Source organism: Lontra canadensis, unplaced genomic scaffold (genome assembly GCF_010015895.1).
Source record: "Lontra canadensis isolate GAN:19392208 unplaced genomic scaffold, GSC_riverotter_1.0 scaffold63, whole genome shotgun sequence".
NCBI lineage: Eukaryota > Metazoa > Chordata > Mammalia > Carnivora > Mustelidae > Lontra > Lontra canadensis.
Window position 1 is genome coordinate 8410497 of NW_022631057.1, and position 15861 is coordinate 8426357.

General features: G+C 51.3%; 1 protein-coding gene across 1 annotated transcript in view; it reads left to right on the forward strand.

Moving 5' to 3' along the window:
* NAV1 (neuron navigator 1) overlaps nt 1–15861 on the forward strand; it is a 173721-nt gene that overhangs the window by 83780 nt on the left and 74080 nt on the right. Inside the window, 1 exon segment of the mRNA XM_032878246.1 lies at nt 719–1084. Coding sequence (XP_032734137.1) covers nt 719–1084 — 366 coding nt within the window.

A 15861-nucleotide genomic window follows, 5' to 3' on the forward strand; every position in this document is an offset into this window, starting at 1 on the left:
AGGTTCTGCTGCTTTCTCCTGACAGCCTAGGCCTTTTTGCTAGTCTTACTGGGAACCAGCCACACATCTCAAGTTCCCAAAGCTTTGCCTGTACCCTCTGTAACTCATGCCAGACTTTGTCTTCTCTGGTTTGGAAATCAAGTAGCTCTTAGCTGATTAGTAGAAAAAGAGGTGATAGACACACCTGAACAATGAATTGTCAAGGCCTTTGAAGCTGGTCTACCCACTTCCCCCAAGAGATCTCGCTGGACTCTTCCCATTTATTGAGCAGCTTGTATATACCAGGCACTGCGTGAGACATTTACGTATATGATCATTACAGCTCTGTGGAGTAGCTAATATGCTGTTATTCCCATTTTACAGATGAGGAAATGGAGGCTTAGCAAGGTTGATTCATTCATCTCCAGCTCACTTACAAATAAATGGTAGAAAAGGGTTAAAACCCAGCTCATACTATAAAATCTATGTCCTTAGGCAGTATATGAGATTGGTTCCCTCTCACTTCGAATCCTTTCCCTCTGACAACCTCAGGTAACATGTAACAGGGGTGCCCTACAGGAAGAGGGGCCCCTGGAGGTGGTGGAGCCCACGTGGGCAGGTGCAGAGGAGGTGGGAGGGCCTGGGAAGGGGGAAGGGTCGCTGGAGTGCAGTCCGCCGGGACAGGGCCCAGAGCGGCCCTGCCAGAGTGAAAACCAGTGCCCTTCTGCCCTCTGCCCAGCTCCCTGGAGACGACGTGCTACGACAGTGATGACGCCAACCCTCGCAGCGTGTCCAGCCTCTCCAGCCGCTCATCCCCCCTCTCCTGGCGCTATGGCCAGTCCAGCCCGCGGCTGCAGGCTGGGGACGCGCCCTCGGTGGGCGGCGGATGCCGCTCGGAGGGGCCGCCGGCCTGGTACATGCACGGGGAACGGGCCCACTACTCGCACACCATGCCCATGCGCAGCCCCAGCAAGCTCAGCCACATCTCCCGCCTGGAGCTGGTCGAGTCCCTGGACTCGGACGAGGTGGACCTCAAGTCCGGCTACATGAGCGACAGCGACCTCATGGGCAAGACCATGACGGAGGACGACGACATCACTACCGGGTAAGGCCCCTTGCACCGTGGGGCAAGGGGGCTAGGGAGGGCAGGGCAAAGACCAGTGGAGCGGGATTCCTTCAGAGGGGAGTGGGACTCACGACAGAGGTTTGGGTTGCTGTCCTGTGACAAAAAAGCAGCTGCGCGGGGGCCTTTGGACACTGGTTGTGGCGCGCCTGAGATTGGATGTGTTGTATTACGGGCTTTGGTGTGGTGGGTGGGGCCCCGCTGGAGGAGCTGATTGGTCAATGAAGGGCCCTCTCTCTCATTGGCCCGGATGGCTGTCGTTCTAAGGTATGCCCCGCCCTCTTCTCCGGTCCTTTGCCCTCCAAAGGCTGGCGGGAAGGGTTTTGGGAAACGGTGTTAGTCCCGGTTCTGCTAACTCCGTGTGGGCCTTGGACATCCTCATCTGCTGTCCCATTTGTGAAAAGAGGATGGCGGTACTACATCTGTCTACTTCCGAGTCTAATTTAAAGAGAAAATGAAAGCACTACTGAAACAGAAAAGTGATACTGTGGCTCCCCTTCCCTCGCCAGGGTTCCCAGACCCTCTGTCCCGTGCCTTCCCTCGTGTCACTCAATTTCTGCTGCTCTGGTTTTTTCCTCTGCAGACTTTCTACCAGTAATGCAAATTCCCAGCCTCCATCCTCGTCTGTTAAACCCTTCCTGTGCTTTGCCTCACGGGGACCCTCATCTTCTCTTTTCTTCCCCCAGTTGGCAGGGTTGGGTTTGTGGAGCAACGGGGACACAGGCGACAGTCTGCGAAGTGAAGGAAAAGATAGGAAGAAAGAAGCGTCGGGAGTGGGAGGGGTCCGTGCCCAACTGTTCCAAGCTGTGAGATTGAAGAGCTGTAGTGGTTCTGGAACCTTCTCCAGGGCATCTTTCAGCTCACTGCTGCTTCCTGTCTTCCTTCTTGGTTTGCTGGGATTTTCCAAAGGACCACACAAGTAGTGACAACACCCCTTCCCCCTACCCCTCTCAGGGATTACCTCTTCCCAATAAAAACCCCAAGCTTCTAGAGAATGAAAAGTAGCCCCACCTAGGAAAGGGCTAAGAGCTGTGCTCCAGGCCATCCGCTGTTCCCTACCCCTGGGGACAAACTTGGAGGGACTCGGCAGGGCCTGTCCAGTTGATGAGGCTCTTCTGGAACAAAACAACTGACTCATGAATGGGGTTGTTTACTGACTCATAAATCCCGGGGGCCAGCCCAGCCTCATGCTCAGATCCACCAGCCTGGAGCTGGGACTCAAGAAAAGCTGTCCAGCTCCTCCTGTGCTCAGAGGGCTTTGCTGGGCAGGAAGGAGAGCCAAGGTGTGTGATGGGCTGCTCTGGACAGCCCCTGTGCTGGGAAGCTGATTCTCTGAGGAAGCGTCCAGTCCCTGCCTTCTGAGAGCTCTCAGTTGTATAAGGCAAAGGGAGGCACAACCCCTGTGAGGCAGAGAGCTCTGAAAGTTCCCTATGTGTTGGAAGGACCAGAGCTCCAGCCCTCAGGGAGCTCCCACACTGAGGGAGGTGAGAGCCATCCTCCACAGTGCACGCAATGGCCATGGCAGAAAATTTCCCAAACATGGAAGGCACAGGACTCCTGCCTTTGGAGAGATCCCAGTCTGAGGCAGGTGGGAGGACTTCCTAGCTGTGTGAGCCTGGGGAAGCTAGAACACTCTCCAGGCTTTAGTTTGTCTGTCTGCTAAATGCAGAGAATAGAACCTATCTCAGGATGATTGTAAGGATTGAATACGTAAATACATAGGAAGTGCTTGGAATAATCCTTGGCTCATTGTAAATGCTCAGTAAATGTTAGCTTTTTTTGTTGTTCTTTTTGGTTTTTGGATTTGTTTTGTTTTGGTTTTGCTGTTACTGGTCATTCCTGTTATTGTTAAAATGTCATTCTGAAGGAGGACGAAGGACTCCTGCCCTCTGAGGGTCCCAGATTTGCCCCCAGGGACTGTGCAGTCTCACCTGAGTGCCATTCAGAATCAGCAGCTGAGACAGAGGTAGGGGCAGCTGGACAGTCCTGGGAACATCAGTTTTGGGGGTGTGAGGGTATGGAATGCTAGGCAGAGGGGAGCCAGGAACGATGCCCTTAACCCACCCTCTAGCACCCTTTCTTTATCCCCTTCCCTCCAGACAGGGTGTGTGCTCCTGAATCAGTAAAAAAAAAAAAAAAAAAGCAGGCTTCATCGAGGGTAGCATGGATGAGAACGTGCAAACCCAGGGAAGTCTGCAGTTCCTAGGGGGAAGAAAGTGTTGGCCAGCGGTGCCCATGAAGTGGACCTGACACTGAGCTGCGTCTGATGATTTCACGTGTGGTGTTCACGGGCGGTCTGCAAATAGAAGGAACTCTAACACTTGATAGTTTTAAGGTTTCTCTGTTATTGACTTCCCCTCAGGACTGGGAAAAACACCCACCCTTCAGTGTGCTAAGGAAGGCAGAGCTGAAGGGAACCCACTTATAACCCCAGTAATTTTAATGTAAACAGTCACTCCTCAATTATGTGCTTTCACAGTTAAGTGTTACGCTTTTTCGTTAGAGACCGGGCATCCTCTCGATTCCAGCAAGAGACCGAGGAGTCCTGAACGGGCCCTGCTCAGCCCCCTTCTTGGCCCTCCCAGCCTCACTGTGGTTTCCGTGCAGGTTTTATAATTTAGAAAATGTCCTGTTTCGAAGAAACTTGTTTTCCCTATTCATGAAACGGTTAGGGCTGTTCCCTGCGGGGCCTCCCTTCTGACCATCCTGTCCTGTGGGTCGCCTTTTCATTCTGTTATTAGTGTCCTCTGAGCACAAAAGTGTTTCATTTTGATGAGCTCTAATGTATCTAATGTTTCTTTTGTTGCCTGTTCGTTAGGTGTTGTATCTAAGAAGTCACTGTCAAATCCAATGTCATGAACCTTTGCCCCCGTGTTTTCTTCTAAGAGTTTTATAGCTAATGGGTCTTTTTAAAAATAGAGATTCCAAGTCTCCTTCCAGAGCTACCAAGGCAGATTCTCTGCTACTCAGGAAACCATATTTTTCTAAAGCATCTTGGTGATTTTGGACTCGTCTATCTTCCCATAAAGGACAAGAATCTTCTTTATAGCACTCCTGACAGCTGGTCTTTCGGGGCTGCCTTGCAAAGATACAGTAAGCTTATTCTAGTTCAAATAGAACAAAATTATGAGAAAGTTTCTAAATATTCACCTGAAATCTGCTTCCCTTCTGCCTATTGATTCAGATGCTGCCATCCAAGAAAAATAGAATAAGCATCAATCTTCATTCAAATATTTCAGCATGTTCTTAATGATTGCTCAGATAGTCTTTTCTCTAGACCAAAAGAAAAAAAAAAGTCTGTAGCTTATTTCATTACTTTCTTAAATGACCCAGTTTTTCAAATCTCTGTTATCCTGGTCACTCTCGCCTGGAAGCTCTCAAGTTGTCAATGATCCTCTTAAAATTTGGCACCTAGACCAATCACCACCTGACATTCATCCTGCCAGGGTGATCTCCAAAGCATGACACTATAGACAACTTCAAGTTGGCTGTGGTCTGTCCTAGATGACAGTTTGAGAGACATTTTTACCTCTTGAAAAGAGAACAGGAATTTGTCTTTCTAAAAATAGGAAGGTCTGGAATTTAATCTAAGTAAGAAGATAAGTTCCACGGCCATCTGTCCTTCCCGTCCCTGGCACCCAGAGTTGGAACCCGAGGGGAGTCAAGGATGGGCTCCCATGCGGAGGTAAATAGAGGCCCTGGGCATGGGGAGCAGGTATGCCAAGAGGGGAAAGGGGTCAGAAGGTCCTCCATTCCCTCCCTACTTGAACTTGGATTCCCTCTCAATGTCTCCATTTCTGCCCACGTGAATGGCAGCTTGGCTGGGCTGTGTGTCTGAGCTTTGTGGCTGTTAAGAAGAAGGACCCCCAGGCCGAGCAGGCAGCCGTACCGCCGTGTTGCACACCTCCAGTGGGCGCCATTCCCATGGTATAGAATTGTGTCATCAGCAGCCCTGGCAGACTGCTGTCCAGCGACCTAGGCCCCATCTTGGAAGAGCTCTGCGGGTGTGTGTCGGAGGGACAGCGGGATTTCTTGGCGACTGTCTGCCGTGCCCTGTGTCTCTCCTCAGGTGGTTTCCTGCTCCATGTGTGTGGCTGGATGTTCCAGGCTTCTTGCTCCCTCCTCGCCTCCCCTCCCTTCCCCAGCCTGTCCTCTTGAACTGTGCTTAGGGGCTCAGGAACAGATGGGATTCGTTTCCTTCTTGGCTCTGAAGTGTCCTGACGTTGAAAAATGTCAACTAAAATAAACTGTAGGCCCCTGCCTTCTCCCAGGCTGGCTCTCTGTTCCCAGCGGCAGTGAGCCCCAGCCTTAAAGGGACATCTTCCCAGCCTTGCGAAGCTGGCCCCAGCCTTGGTCTGCAGCCACCTGCCCAAGAAGGAGCCTCATTTGCTGCTTTCCAGTTCAGTTGCTATCTGACTTAATAAACCCCAAATGCCCAACCCGTCCACCATCAGTGACAAGAATTCTCTTGGAATGGGCACTGGGCTCATAGGGTTTGTACAAAGAGAAGAGAACCTTTTTTAATTTGAATGGACAGTGGGGGTGGGTTTGTCTTCTCCCTTTATCTCTCCTGTTTCCTGGCAGTTCTGGAGGTATCCCACCTGGTGGGCAGCTGGCCCAGGCCTGGCTTTTGCCCGTGGAACACAAGAATTAGGGTAGAGGGCAGTAGGGGATCATTCAGGGGGGAAAACCCAACATTTGAGCTCAAGAAGGAAACTCTAGTTTCTGTCCTTGAAGGGCTTCAAATCTAAAAGGGAGGTAGGATGCTTCCTGGGTCGGTGGCAAAAGAAGGGATGTGTAGTTGAAGTAGACAGTGGTTGTTGCCATTTGGGGATTAGCATCTAACAATTACAATGCTGACCCACAGATTCATACAGGCAGCCTTGCTTGATACGTCTCTGTGGTGCGGGGGGAAGGAGCATCTGGAGATCGGGACTTCCATTCAAAGCTCCTCTCTAGTCTGCTGTGTGGCCCTGAGCAAGTCACCTAGCCTCTCTGACTCTTAGTTCGTTCAATTCTAAAAAGGTAACCATTTTTGCCTTGTGAGGATCAGGTGAAAAAAAAAAAAAAAGTGTGAGGGCTTTGAAACGTATTAAGAGCTGTTGGTTTGAAATATATTATTCTGATCTCAACTTACTGTTCTGTTCCTTTGGCTGGTGGCCTCTGTCTTAATCAGAAGCTGTGAGAGTACCCAGATAAGATGTCTTCAGCTTGGTAGATGAGTTCTCTGAGTTTCGGCTTTGACTTCTTTGGTAAAGGATGATCTTGTTTTGCTTTTCAACACCATCTTGATACTCTTTTAGTCCTGTGGCATGCAGTTAAATCAACAGACCTCTGAGAACAGGCTTGTCCACCTACACATACCACTGTACCAGGGGCAGGGTAGCAGAGTGGCTTAGCGGGAAGGCTCCCAGCTCCCGGGTCTGAGTCCTGGCTCTTCTTAGTAACTGTGTGGGGTTGGGTGAGTGCTTATTCTTCCTCAGCCTGTTTTCTTAGCTGGAAAACATGGGCAGTCTATGGGACCTACTCTGGGAGATTGATGTGAGGATTAAATTTGTTAATACGTTTATGTAGAATAGGTGTTCTACACATGTTAGCTCTTGTCTGTTAGCCTTTTGATGGCAGGCCCTCGCAAATGGACGGGCCTGTGCCATCACGTGCACATTTGAAATGACAATACAGTATTTGGAAAAGTGTTTGTTAACTTTTATGCTTCAAAAGGCTATTTCTGAGCCTCATTTGAGGCTGACACACTAAGTGGCTTGCCAAGCAAGGTGGGTATGTTCTGACCCTGTGACGCCCGCTTGTACAGTGTTCTCCTGTGGCAAATGGCACCCCTCCATGAATGGGAGCTCTGGGCCACAGGTAGTTATGCAGCAAAGGTAAGCCAATTGCACGCACGCTCACACAAGTGGACATGGTCCCTTTCCACCATGACCTGCTAACTATGTGTCTCCTGCACAGAAACATGTGTTTATAGTCTAGGAAGAGTGTCTTGTGCTGGGGTCCCCAGAAGGAGACCTTGAGACAAGTGGTTTATTTGAGTGCAAGTGGTTTATTTGGGAGATGATTCTAGAAAACACTGATGGGGAGCGGGGAAGTGAGCCAGGGAAGAGAAAGAAAGCCAGTGCAGGTTACTGCAGTGGGCAACGGGCCCTTAGGGATTTCTGGGGGATTGCGTGGAACGCTTCTCAGAGCTGTCCCACATAGTGGGCACAGAAGCATGGGAATTTACCTTTCGACTGCCAGTTATGATGGGCTGTGGGCAACTCCAAGGGACATTGCATCCTGGCTTTTCTAGCATGTTCCACACAGGCTGAGAGAAATCCCTCAGGGTGAGAGGACAGGTGCTCTGAAGCACAGGTGCAGCAATGTTCTTTTTTTTTTTTTTTTAAGATTTTATTTATTTATTTGACAGAGAGAGAGAGAGAGCACGTGCTGGCGCACAAGCAGGGGTGTGGCAGACAGAGGGAGACTGAGAAGCAGGTTTTCTGCCTAGCAGGGAGCCCGATGTGGACCCCAGGATCATGACCTGAGCTGAAGGCAGACGCTGAACCAATTGAGCCCCACAGGCACCCCGGTTTTCTGTTAACATCTACGGGAATGGTGACTGCAGAGTGGGTGGGACGCAAATGGCATTGGTTATAAAGAGGGAAGCTGAGAGGAAAGGAAGGGAAGGAGGGTGTGGAGTCTGATTCCTGCCTCCAGATGGAAGAAGGGGGTGGCTTCAGAGAGCTCCTGGCTGTTGAAACACCCCTTAGTTCTTTTTTTTTTTTTTTAAAGATTTTATTTATTCATTTGACAGAGATCACAAATAGACAGAGAGAGAGAGAGAGGAGGAAGCAGGCTCCCCGCTGAGCAGAGAACCCCATGCAGGCGGGGCTCCATCCCAGGACCCTGGGATCATGACCCCAGCCAAAGGCAGAGGCTTTAACCCACCGAGCCACCCAGGCACCCCCACCCCTTAGTTCTTAAAACAGAACAGCATTAGCACTCTACAGGCTGTGTGGGGTTAACTTGGATCACAGTGTCTGCTCACACCCAACAGGGCTGATGGAAGATTGGAGTGAGCCAGGTATCCCAGAGGGGCAGCGGGATGTGTGCTCGTTGCCCTGGCAACTGGTGCAGCCCAAGGCGCGGCCCCTCCTCTGATGTGTCCTACTAACCTACAATTGAGCTCCTGGGCTTTTCACTGAGTTTGATGACATAACAATTTAGTCGACAATCAGGATGGATAAGGAGTTGAGGAAGCTGTTGAGAGGGGTTTGGCTTTTCCCTACAGCCCTGCCCACTTGCCTGTCCACTTGTCTCTCCCTTTTAATTGTCAGCTCCGTCCTCCTTTCCCCACCAACCTATATATTCTATGATAAGCCAGCTGGGTTCAAGTAATGCCTAGAAATTCCGTGCAATCTGATATTATTACAGGAAGAGCGTAAGTCTGGAAGTATGATAGGCCTGCATTTGGATCCCAGCTCTGAGGCTTTGGGAAAGCTGTGAATCCATTCTAGTGGGGATACTTACATGGGAATCAGATTCCTATAAGGGTGTTATGGAATACGTTGCATTAATATACTAGGTCTGCAGCCAGGGGCTCAGTGAATGTTACCTCCCTCCCTTCTCTTGGCTTCTAGAAAATTAAAGCAATAAAGGTCCTAAAGACCATCTATAGAATGAAACATTTCCCCAGGGTGGTGATACCCAGTTGCCCACTGGTCTGCCACATCCCCTCCTTCTGATAAGCCTTCTCTAATCCATCCCATTGCACTATGACTGCTCTCTGACTCTGGATTGTCTTGGAACTTGTGCATTTAACTTAAACTGTAGTCACTCGTGCTTTTTAGATTCTCTAACAATTGCATAGCATGTGTGGTTTACAAAACACTAATATCTCATTACTTTATTTAATCCTAACACTGAATTAGATGTTCTTTTGCCGAGTTTGCAAGTGAAGAAATTGGAACTTGGCTTGCCAGGATCACAGTACTTAAAAGTAGCCAAACCAAGCAAAACCCGGGCCTTCTGACTCCCATGTCTTGTGTTCTTTTTGGTATGTATACCCACTGCCCGGCTGGGCATACCATGAAGCCTTTTCCCTCTGTGTGCAGCCCTGGTGCCCCCTAAGCCTAGGAGAATTTCTGGGGCAGGGATCATGTGCCTTCCATTGGAGTTGGAGCTCCCTAAGGACAGAGACCCTATTTGCTATTTTTTCTCAGCACCCAGCAGAGTATGTTCTCAGGTCATGCTATTGACTGGCCAGTGAATCATCGTTAGAGACCCCCATGTGGGATGCCCCTAAGTGACCTCACTGTTTTCCAGGATAGGATCTTCTTTGGAGAGCCACAAAGTAGCCACAGCCGGGAGCTCAGGACCACAGGCAGAAGAGGCAGAAGGAGCAGCCTCTGTGAATACAAGTCCTTGTTGACTCTGGCTCAAAGGCTGAACTGTCCTAGGATGTCCGCAAGGGGCCCGCTCTGGCCTCTGGGCTATCAAATGTCTCTGGCCAGCCAGCAAAAGACCATTCACTTGCAGCTAAAAAAGGCCAGCAGGCCAGGCAGTCAGACTTACCCACTGAGCTTGCATGGGGGTGCCCTAAAGAGTCTACAGGCCTGGATTGTTCTTGCCTGTATGTTAGGGCGGCAATGGGACAGGCGCAGGCAGATGTAGAAAAGTCTGGATTTTGAAAAACTGGCAGAAGGAAAGAGTCAGGCCCAGAGAGACCCAAGGCACGTAGCTCCAGAAGAGACAGCTCGACATTCACTGATTATGCAAGGCAACGTCATGGGGAGACAAGGTAGGAGAGGCTGATGCTGGGACACGTGCCATGGATCGACAGAGCCAGCGCATCCGTGATGTGCACGCCAAGGAGGGGGGATGAGAGACAGACACTGTGTGAGACCCGTCCGAACACGTGTGTGAGGCGGCTGGGTACAAAGAGGCTGTGTGTGCACGAATGCTCGTGGCAGGGGGCTGGGGATGCGAGGCTGCCGATGGGCAGGGGCATTTAGCAGTCATAGGCACAGAGGGTGTCTGGAAGGTGGAAGGACTTGTCAGAAAGCAGTGAGTGACCGTGCACTCAGCCTGGGGGCCTGACGCCATTCTTGCCAGCCTGCCCTTCTGCTCCCTTTGTCCAGCTGGTATTCAAAGGGGTCTGTCCCGTGCTCTGTCCCTTCTTTCTTGGGGAGGGGGGCATCTGCAGCCTGGAAGACAGGGACACATCTCCAGCGTTGATCCTGCCTCTTTTCCTGACTGCCCACTCTCTTCCAGCTTCTTTCCTGGCCCGCTTCTCCTTGGTCACCTTTCTCAGTGTCTCAGCCATACTTCACTTCAGTGTCTGGTTTCCATCTCAGCTCCTGTGGGTTTGATGACAAGGGGCCATTCAGGAGTGACACTGTCTACATGTACCCGGCCATGTGGCCAGGCTTACGGCCGGGCTTGGGTGGTAGGACTTCTAGCAGTAGGGACTTCTGGGGCTGCTGACATTCTGCCGAGTGTTAATAGAAAAGGAGGGACAGAGCTTATCATCTGCCTGTCGCCATCCCTTCCTGAGCCAGCTGCCCCATGCCTTTGCTGGAGTGAACTTTCCACAGAGGATCCCTGTTTTCTGGAGGTAGCAGGAGCAAAAAGCTCCTTGTGTGAGGCTCCAGCGAAGAGATCCTGCCCTTCCCGGCTCTGAGTAGGTGCCCCTGACGTGTGGAAGGCAGTGGCTATATGGTCTCTTATGTCTCTGCTGGTCCCCGTGGTGAGTTTTCTGTTCTTTGGAGGCAGGTTGGCAGCACTGATAGAACATTCTAGAGTCCAGATGACCTGGGTTTAATTCTCATGCTTACCACTCACCACCTGCATGACCTTGAATAAGTTACTTAGCTTCTTCATGGTTTATCTCATTGTCCACAAGGTGATAATACCCACTTGGTGATATTTACTCATACATTTAATAAATATCAGTAGAGCACCTACTGTATAAGACATTAGGGGATACAGCAAGAGAACAAAAATAGACACTGTTCTTGAACTCATGTTCAAAAAAGAGATGACAAACAAATAAATACCTAGTAGATTATGTGGCACTGTGTGCCATGAGGAAAATAAAGCAGGGTAAGGGGCAGAGAGTGACAGGGAGGGAGCTGTTTGAGCTCTGCTGGTCAGGGAAGGCTTCTCTGGCACACTGCACAGAAGAGCATGTGCAGAGGCCCTGAGGCAAGGATGGGCATGTGTTCAAGGAGCTGCAAGGAGGTCAATGGCCGATGCACCATAAACAAGGGAGAGAGTAATCAAAAAATGAGATCAGGAGGCAGCCAGGGGCCAGGTATTAAAGAGTCTTACACATCAGGGTGAGGACTTTAGCTTTTCTTCTAACCAAACCAGGAAGGTTTCAGGGAGAAGAATGGTGAGGTCTGACATGTTTGGTGAAGGGTCTGCCAGGCTACTATGAGGAGCATGGCCACAGGGACACCAGGGAGAACCTAGAAGCCTAGAAAGGAGAGTACTATAATAATGTAGGCAAGAGAAAGTGACGGCTCAGACCAGGGTGGGAGGGGGTGGCTGGGGACATGGTGAGCAGGGCTTTGAGGATAAAAGGGATGACACATTTACAGTGTCTTCTCAAATCATACAAGATTTTATTCCTATTTCTCTCCAGAGATTAGAGCTCTACCTCAGTAATGGAGAACCTGGGACAGTGGGCGCTGTGGTTGTTCTGAAGTCATATGGGCACGCGTACACACATACACACATGCACGCATCTGCCCAGGGAGGCTGGCTGAGGGTCCACTGGGTCCTACTGGACCTGTCCTCCGTACCCCCATCGTCCTCTCTGTCCTGTGTTCTCAGAAGCACACAGAGCCTCTGAGGTTTGGGATGGTGGCAGGAGGATATCAAGCAGGACTGCCGCAACAGTAGCTCACTATGTGAGATCTGGTGGGGGGTGCTTCCTCTCTGCTGCCTGTCCCAGCTGTGGGGTGGTGAGAAAGGCAGGTCTCCTCAGAGGTCATGTAAATATTTGCAGAACAGTAACACGGCTGGGCGCAGGACCCTCTCCTCTGGCTGGCTCGTTTGCCGCTCCAAAGAATTCTCAGCTGGGATCCGTGCTGGACTTTGGGACACTCTGCTGTCCATCTAGTGACTCCTGTGCCCCTGATCCAAACTCTCTCCCACCTACCCTCAGAACCTTTCCATCTGAGCCTCAGGCTGGCCCTGGGGAGGCAGTTGGTAAGACGGGGGAGCGCTGAACACTAGAAAGAACACTGCACTGGGAACCAGGAAGCCCAGGTACTGTGGGAGGACCTTGAGGAAATCGCTTGCCCTTTCTGAGCCCTGGACTTGAACCAGAGGAGCTGTACATAATTTTTCGACTCTGACATTCTGGATTATGTGACCAGGCGAAGTGGATCTGTTCCAGGGTAGCTCACATATCCTCCAGGAAGGGCCTGGAAGTTGGTGAGGGAAGGTCCAGCCTTAGTAGGTCAAGAGCAGAGAGAAGCTCGCCAGGAGCTCTTGAAAACTCAGGCCTCCCTGAGAAGACAAGAAATCCACTGGATAAAATTCCATTTCTAATAGAGAATGATCCCTAGCCTGGGACTAATGTCGTCATGGCTTTCCTAATCTGAGGCCAAACTACTTGAGGCCACTCTCTTAACCTTTGATGCTCCAAAGCGTATAGTAACACCTTCCTCGGGCTAGAACATTTGGTTATTCGGAAATAAAATCAGAATTGTGGAAGTGTTACCACTGAGGCTGGAAATGATTTTTATAGGTGGTTCTGTTGAGGTGCTGACAGATGGTTTCTCTAGGAGTCATCAGGGTCCTTGGGGGATCTGGGAGTAGGTTCAAAAAGCTGGAGCTAGAGGAGCGGGCAGGTCATCCTCCAAGGAGAGCATAGGGATCCCACCTCAGTATGGCCCCAGGGTTAACTCACCAGTGTCCTCCCCCAAGTCCTTTCCCCCGTCCCTGCATTCTGGTTTAATTCTTCTTCGTTCCTATCACCCCTCTGCACATGGTAAAATGCTCTTTGTTCTGCCTCTGCTAGAATGCTGCCAGCCCAGCCTGGCCAGGACACGGAGGGGTCTCAGGGCTCAGCTTGCCCCCATAGACCCCAAGTGAGCTTCTCTGACTGGCCCAGACTTCTGGAGGGGCAGGGCCTTTTCCAGCAAAGGAAGTAAATAGCTTCATTGTTGATGGGAAATCAGGGAAGTGAGGGTAGGTCAAGGGACAGAGTGGTGGATGCTTACCCTGGGACCCGGTCTTCTCAGGGGTCTCACTTCTGGGGCTCACCAGAGAATCAGGTGTGTAGTCAGGCCCAACAGGGGACATTGGAACCCAGAGACCTCCAGGCAGGTGACACTGGAATTTGGACCACAGGGACCTTCTGGCAAGTCTTTCTCTTTTTTGTGCCTCACCCTCCCCAACCCCATTAACCTTTGAGATTATGGTCAAGGCCACAACCAGAGCCTCCCACTAACTGTCTCTGGATGTTCCTGTTGGAGATAGAACATTGGTCTGGAGGACCTTGGGCCTGAGCCAGGGTGACTCCAGAGATCTTTTGAGGTGTGAGTGGAGGCGGTGGAGGGGTTGTGGGGAGGGTATCACCCCTCTCAGAAATCTGGGTAAAAGATTCATGTGCATTAACCTGGACTCTACCCTCTGCATTAAACATTTCCTAGCCTTTCCATGCCTCAGTTTCCCCCTTGTAAAGAGCCACTCTGATGGCGCTGGCACAGGAGACCAATGAGATCATGGGTCCCAAGGGCTCTTTGAAGAGAAGCCAGAGTTGCACAGGGAAGGCCTATCTAAGATAGATGGGCCTTTTTCCTCTTTCCCTCTTTGGCTGGGTTTTCATTCTGGAAAAGTGCCTGACTCCCAGCTCCCTATCAGCAGGTGTCTTCCCCCTCCACCACATGCCTCAGCTGTTCCTTCACTCCTTCTGCCCCAGGCTACAATTGTGCAGCCTGGGACCTGGGAAGAAAAGCTCAGAGTCACCCCCTGCATGCCCCCCACCCCCGCCATTGTAGTCAAGGCAACGAGGCCATCACATATACACACACACACCCCCAGCTCTGCCACACCCCCATGATGGGCAGGGTCAGGGCCTCTTCAAGCGCCTGAGTGGGGTCTGCTGACAGGAGAGGTTGTGTTTTACTGTCTTCACAGAAGCCCCCAGACAGCACTTCTCTTCAGTGATGCTGTCCAATTACCCAAAGTGCTTTGACCTGTTGGCTGAAAATAGCAGGTGCTAATTTGCATGCTATTTCTTAAAGTCTCTGGGCCCCTGCTCCTTCCCCTATAAAAGCCCCTGGAACCGCCCCCAAGCAGAAGGGTAAGTAGAACCCACCTTACGACCCTACAACCCACCTTCCTCATCCACAAGGAAAGAGGAACATGTAGAGGGAAACCTCAGTTCCTACTGGGTTCTAGCAGTTCAAGAATCAGACCCCAGGAGGAGGGGGTTTAGAGATCCTCTAACCTAGAATGCCCTTGGGTGGGGGTAGGAGGACAAGGACAAAACTCAGGAGCTGAGAGCTCCTCTTCTGTGCCCAGCTGTTGGCTTCGAGTTGGTTTCTTTACCGCCTGCTCCCTATCCCTAGTCCCTGCTGTTGGTGGGGGTTGGGGGTTGGGGATTGGGGGGGTGCAGTGCAGGCAGAGGGGGAGGGCCAGAGGGAGGATGGGCAGGCTACCTTGTGCGAAGAAGAGGGATAGGGCCACATGGGCTCTGCAAGGCTGTGAAGGAATGTTCTGGGAGAGCTCAGTCCCTGCTCCAAAGATGCCTGCCCCTCCAAATAAAGCCACTGTGCCTCACCTCTGTTGGTCTCCTCTCCCTCCAGGCTCTGCAAAGGAGTAAACCTTATGGAAAATGCAAAGCTAGATCTGGGGGAAAACATCCCCTGCTGGTGACATTCCTCTGGGTCAGACAAAGTCATTTTACTCAGGATGCTGGCTGAGGCTAAAGAGAATCCCTTATGGTGTGTGTCACCATAAGCTGTTCCCCAGATGACCCAGGCCAGCCCCAACACAGCTGCACAGGCAGACTCTCCTGAGAAAACTGATTACGCTCACCCTCCAGTCGGGGTGGTGGTGAGGATGGCCTGGCTGTGGACATGACCAGGACAGAAGAACCAGGATAGGGGTTTGGTCTGGGGCCCGAGATGGGTGAAAACGCTGGAGAAAACCACCTGCCTTGCTCTGATTCCTCTCAAAGGTGGTCTGCCTGGGATCTGGTGCACCTTTCCTAAGTCCTACCACCGAAACCACCCAGCATTGAGTAAAGGGAATAAAAATCAACTCCCCGCCCCATGCTGGGGGGGAGCCTGAGGGATTGGTGCTGGGATCACCGCAGCTCTTTACTCCCCTTTGATCTCCAAGCGTATTTGGAAAACTTGACCACAGCTTTTTCTGCAACCTCAGAAGCAGACCCCTCTCCAACTCAATGCTGGGGGATCCAGAGACAGAGAACGGTAGTTCCCCCCTCTAGAGATGCAGCCCCAGGTCAGTGGCCCTGGGCAATCAGAGGACCAGAGCCAGATGGGCTTTTAGGAAGAAGAGCCATCCCTAGCACTCAAAGCATGGCCAGACTGCCTTAAAGGCTGGAGAGCAGGAAGGAGCTCAGGAGTGTGAATCTCCTGTGCTTTAACTTTTGCAAAAACCCAGCCCAGAAAGCTCAGGGTGCTGAGGTGACAGGCCTAGGAGAACTCAGAGGGTCTCTGTGTGCAGCTGGATCACCCCCAAGCGTCCCAGCACCAGTGGCACACTGACCTCTTAGGTCTGTA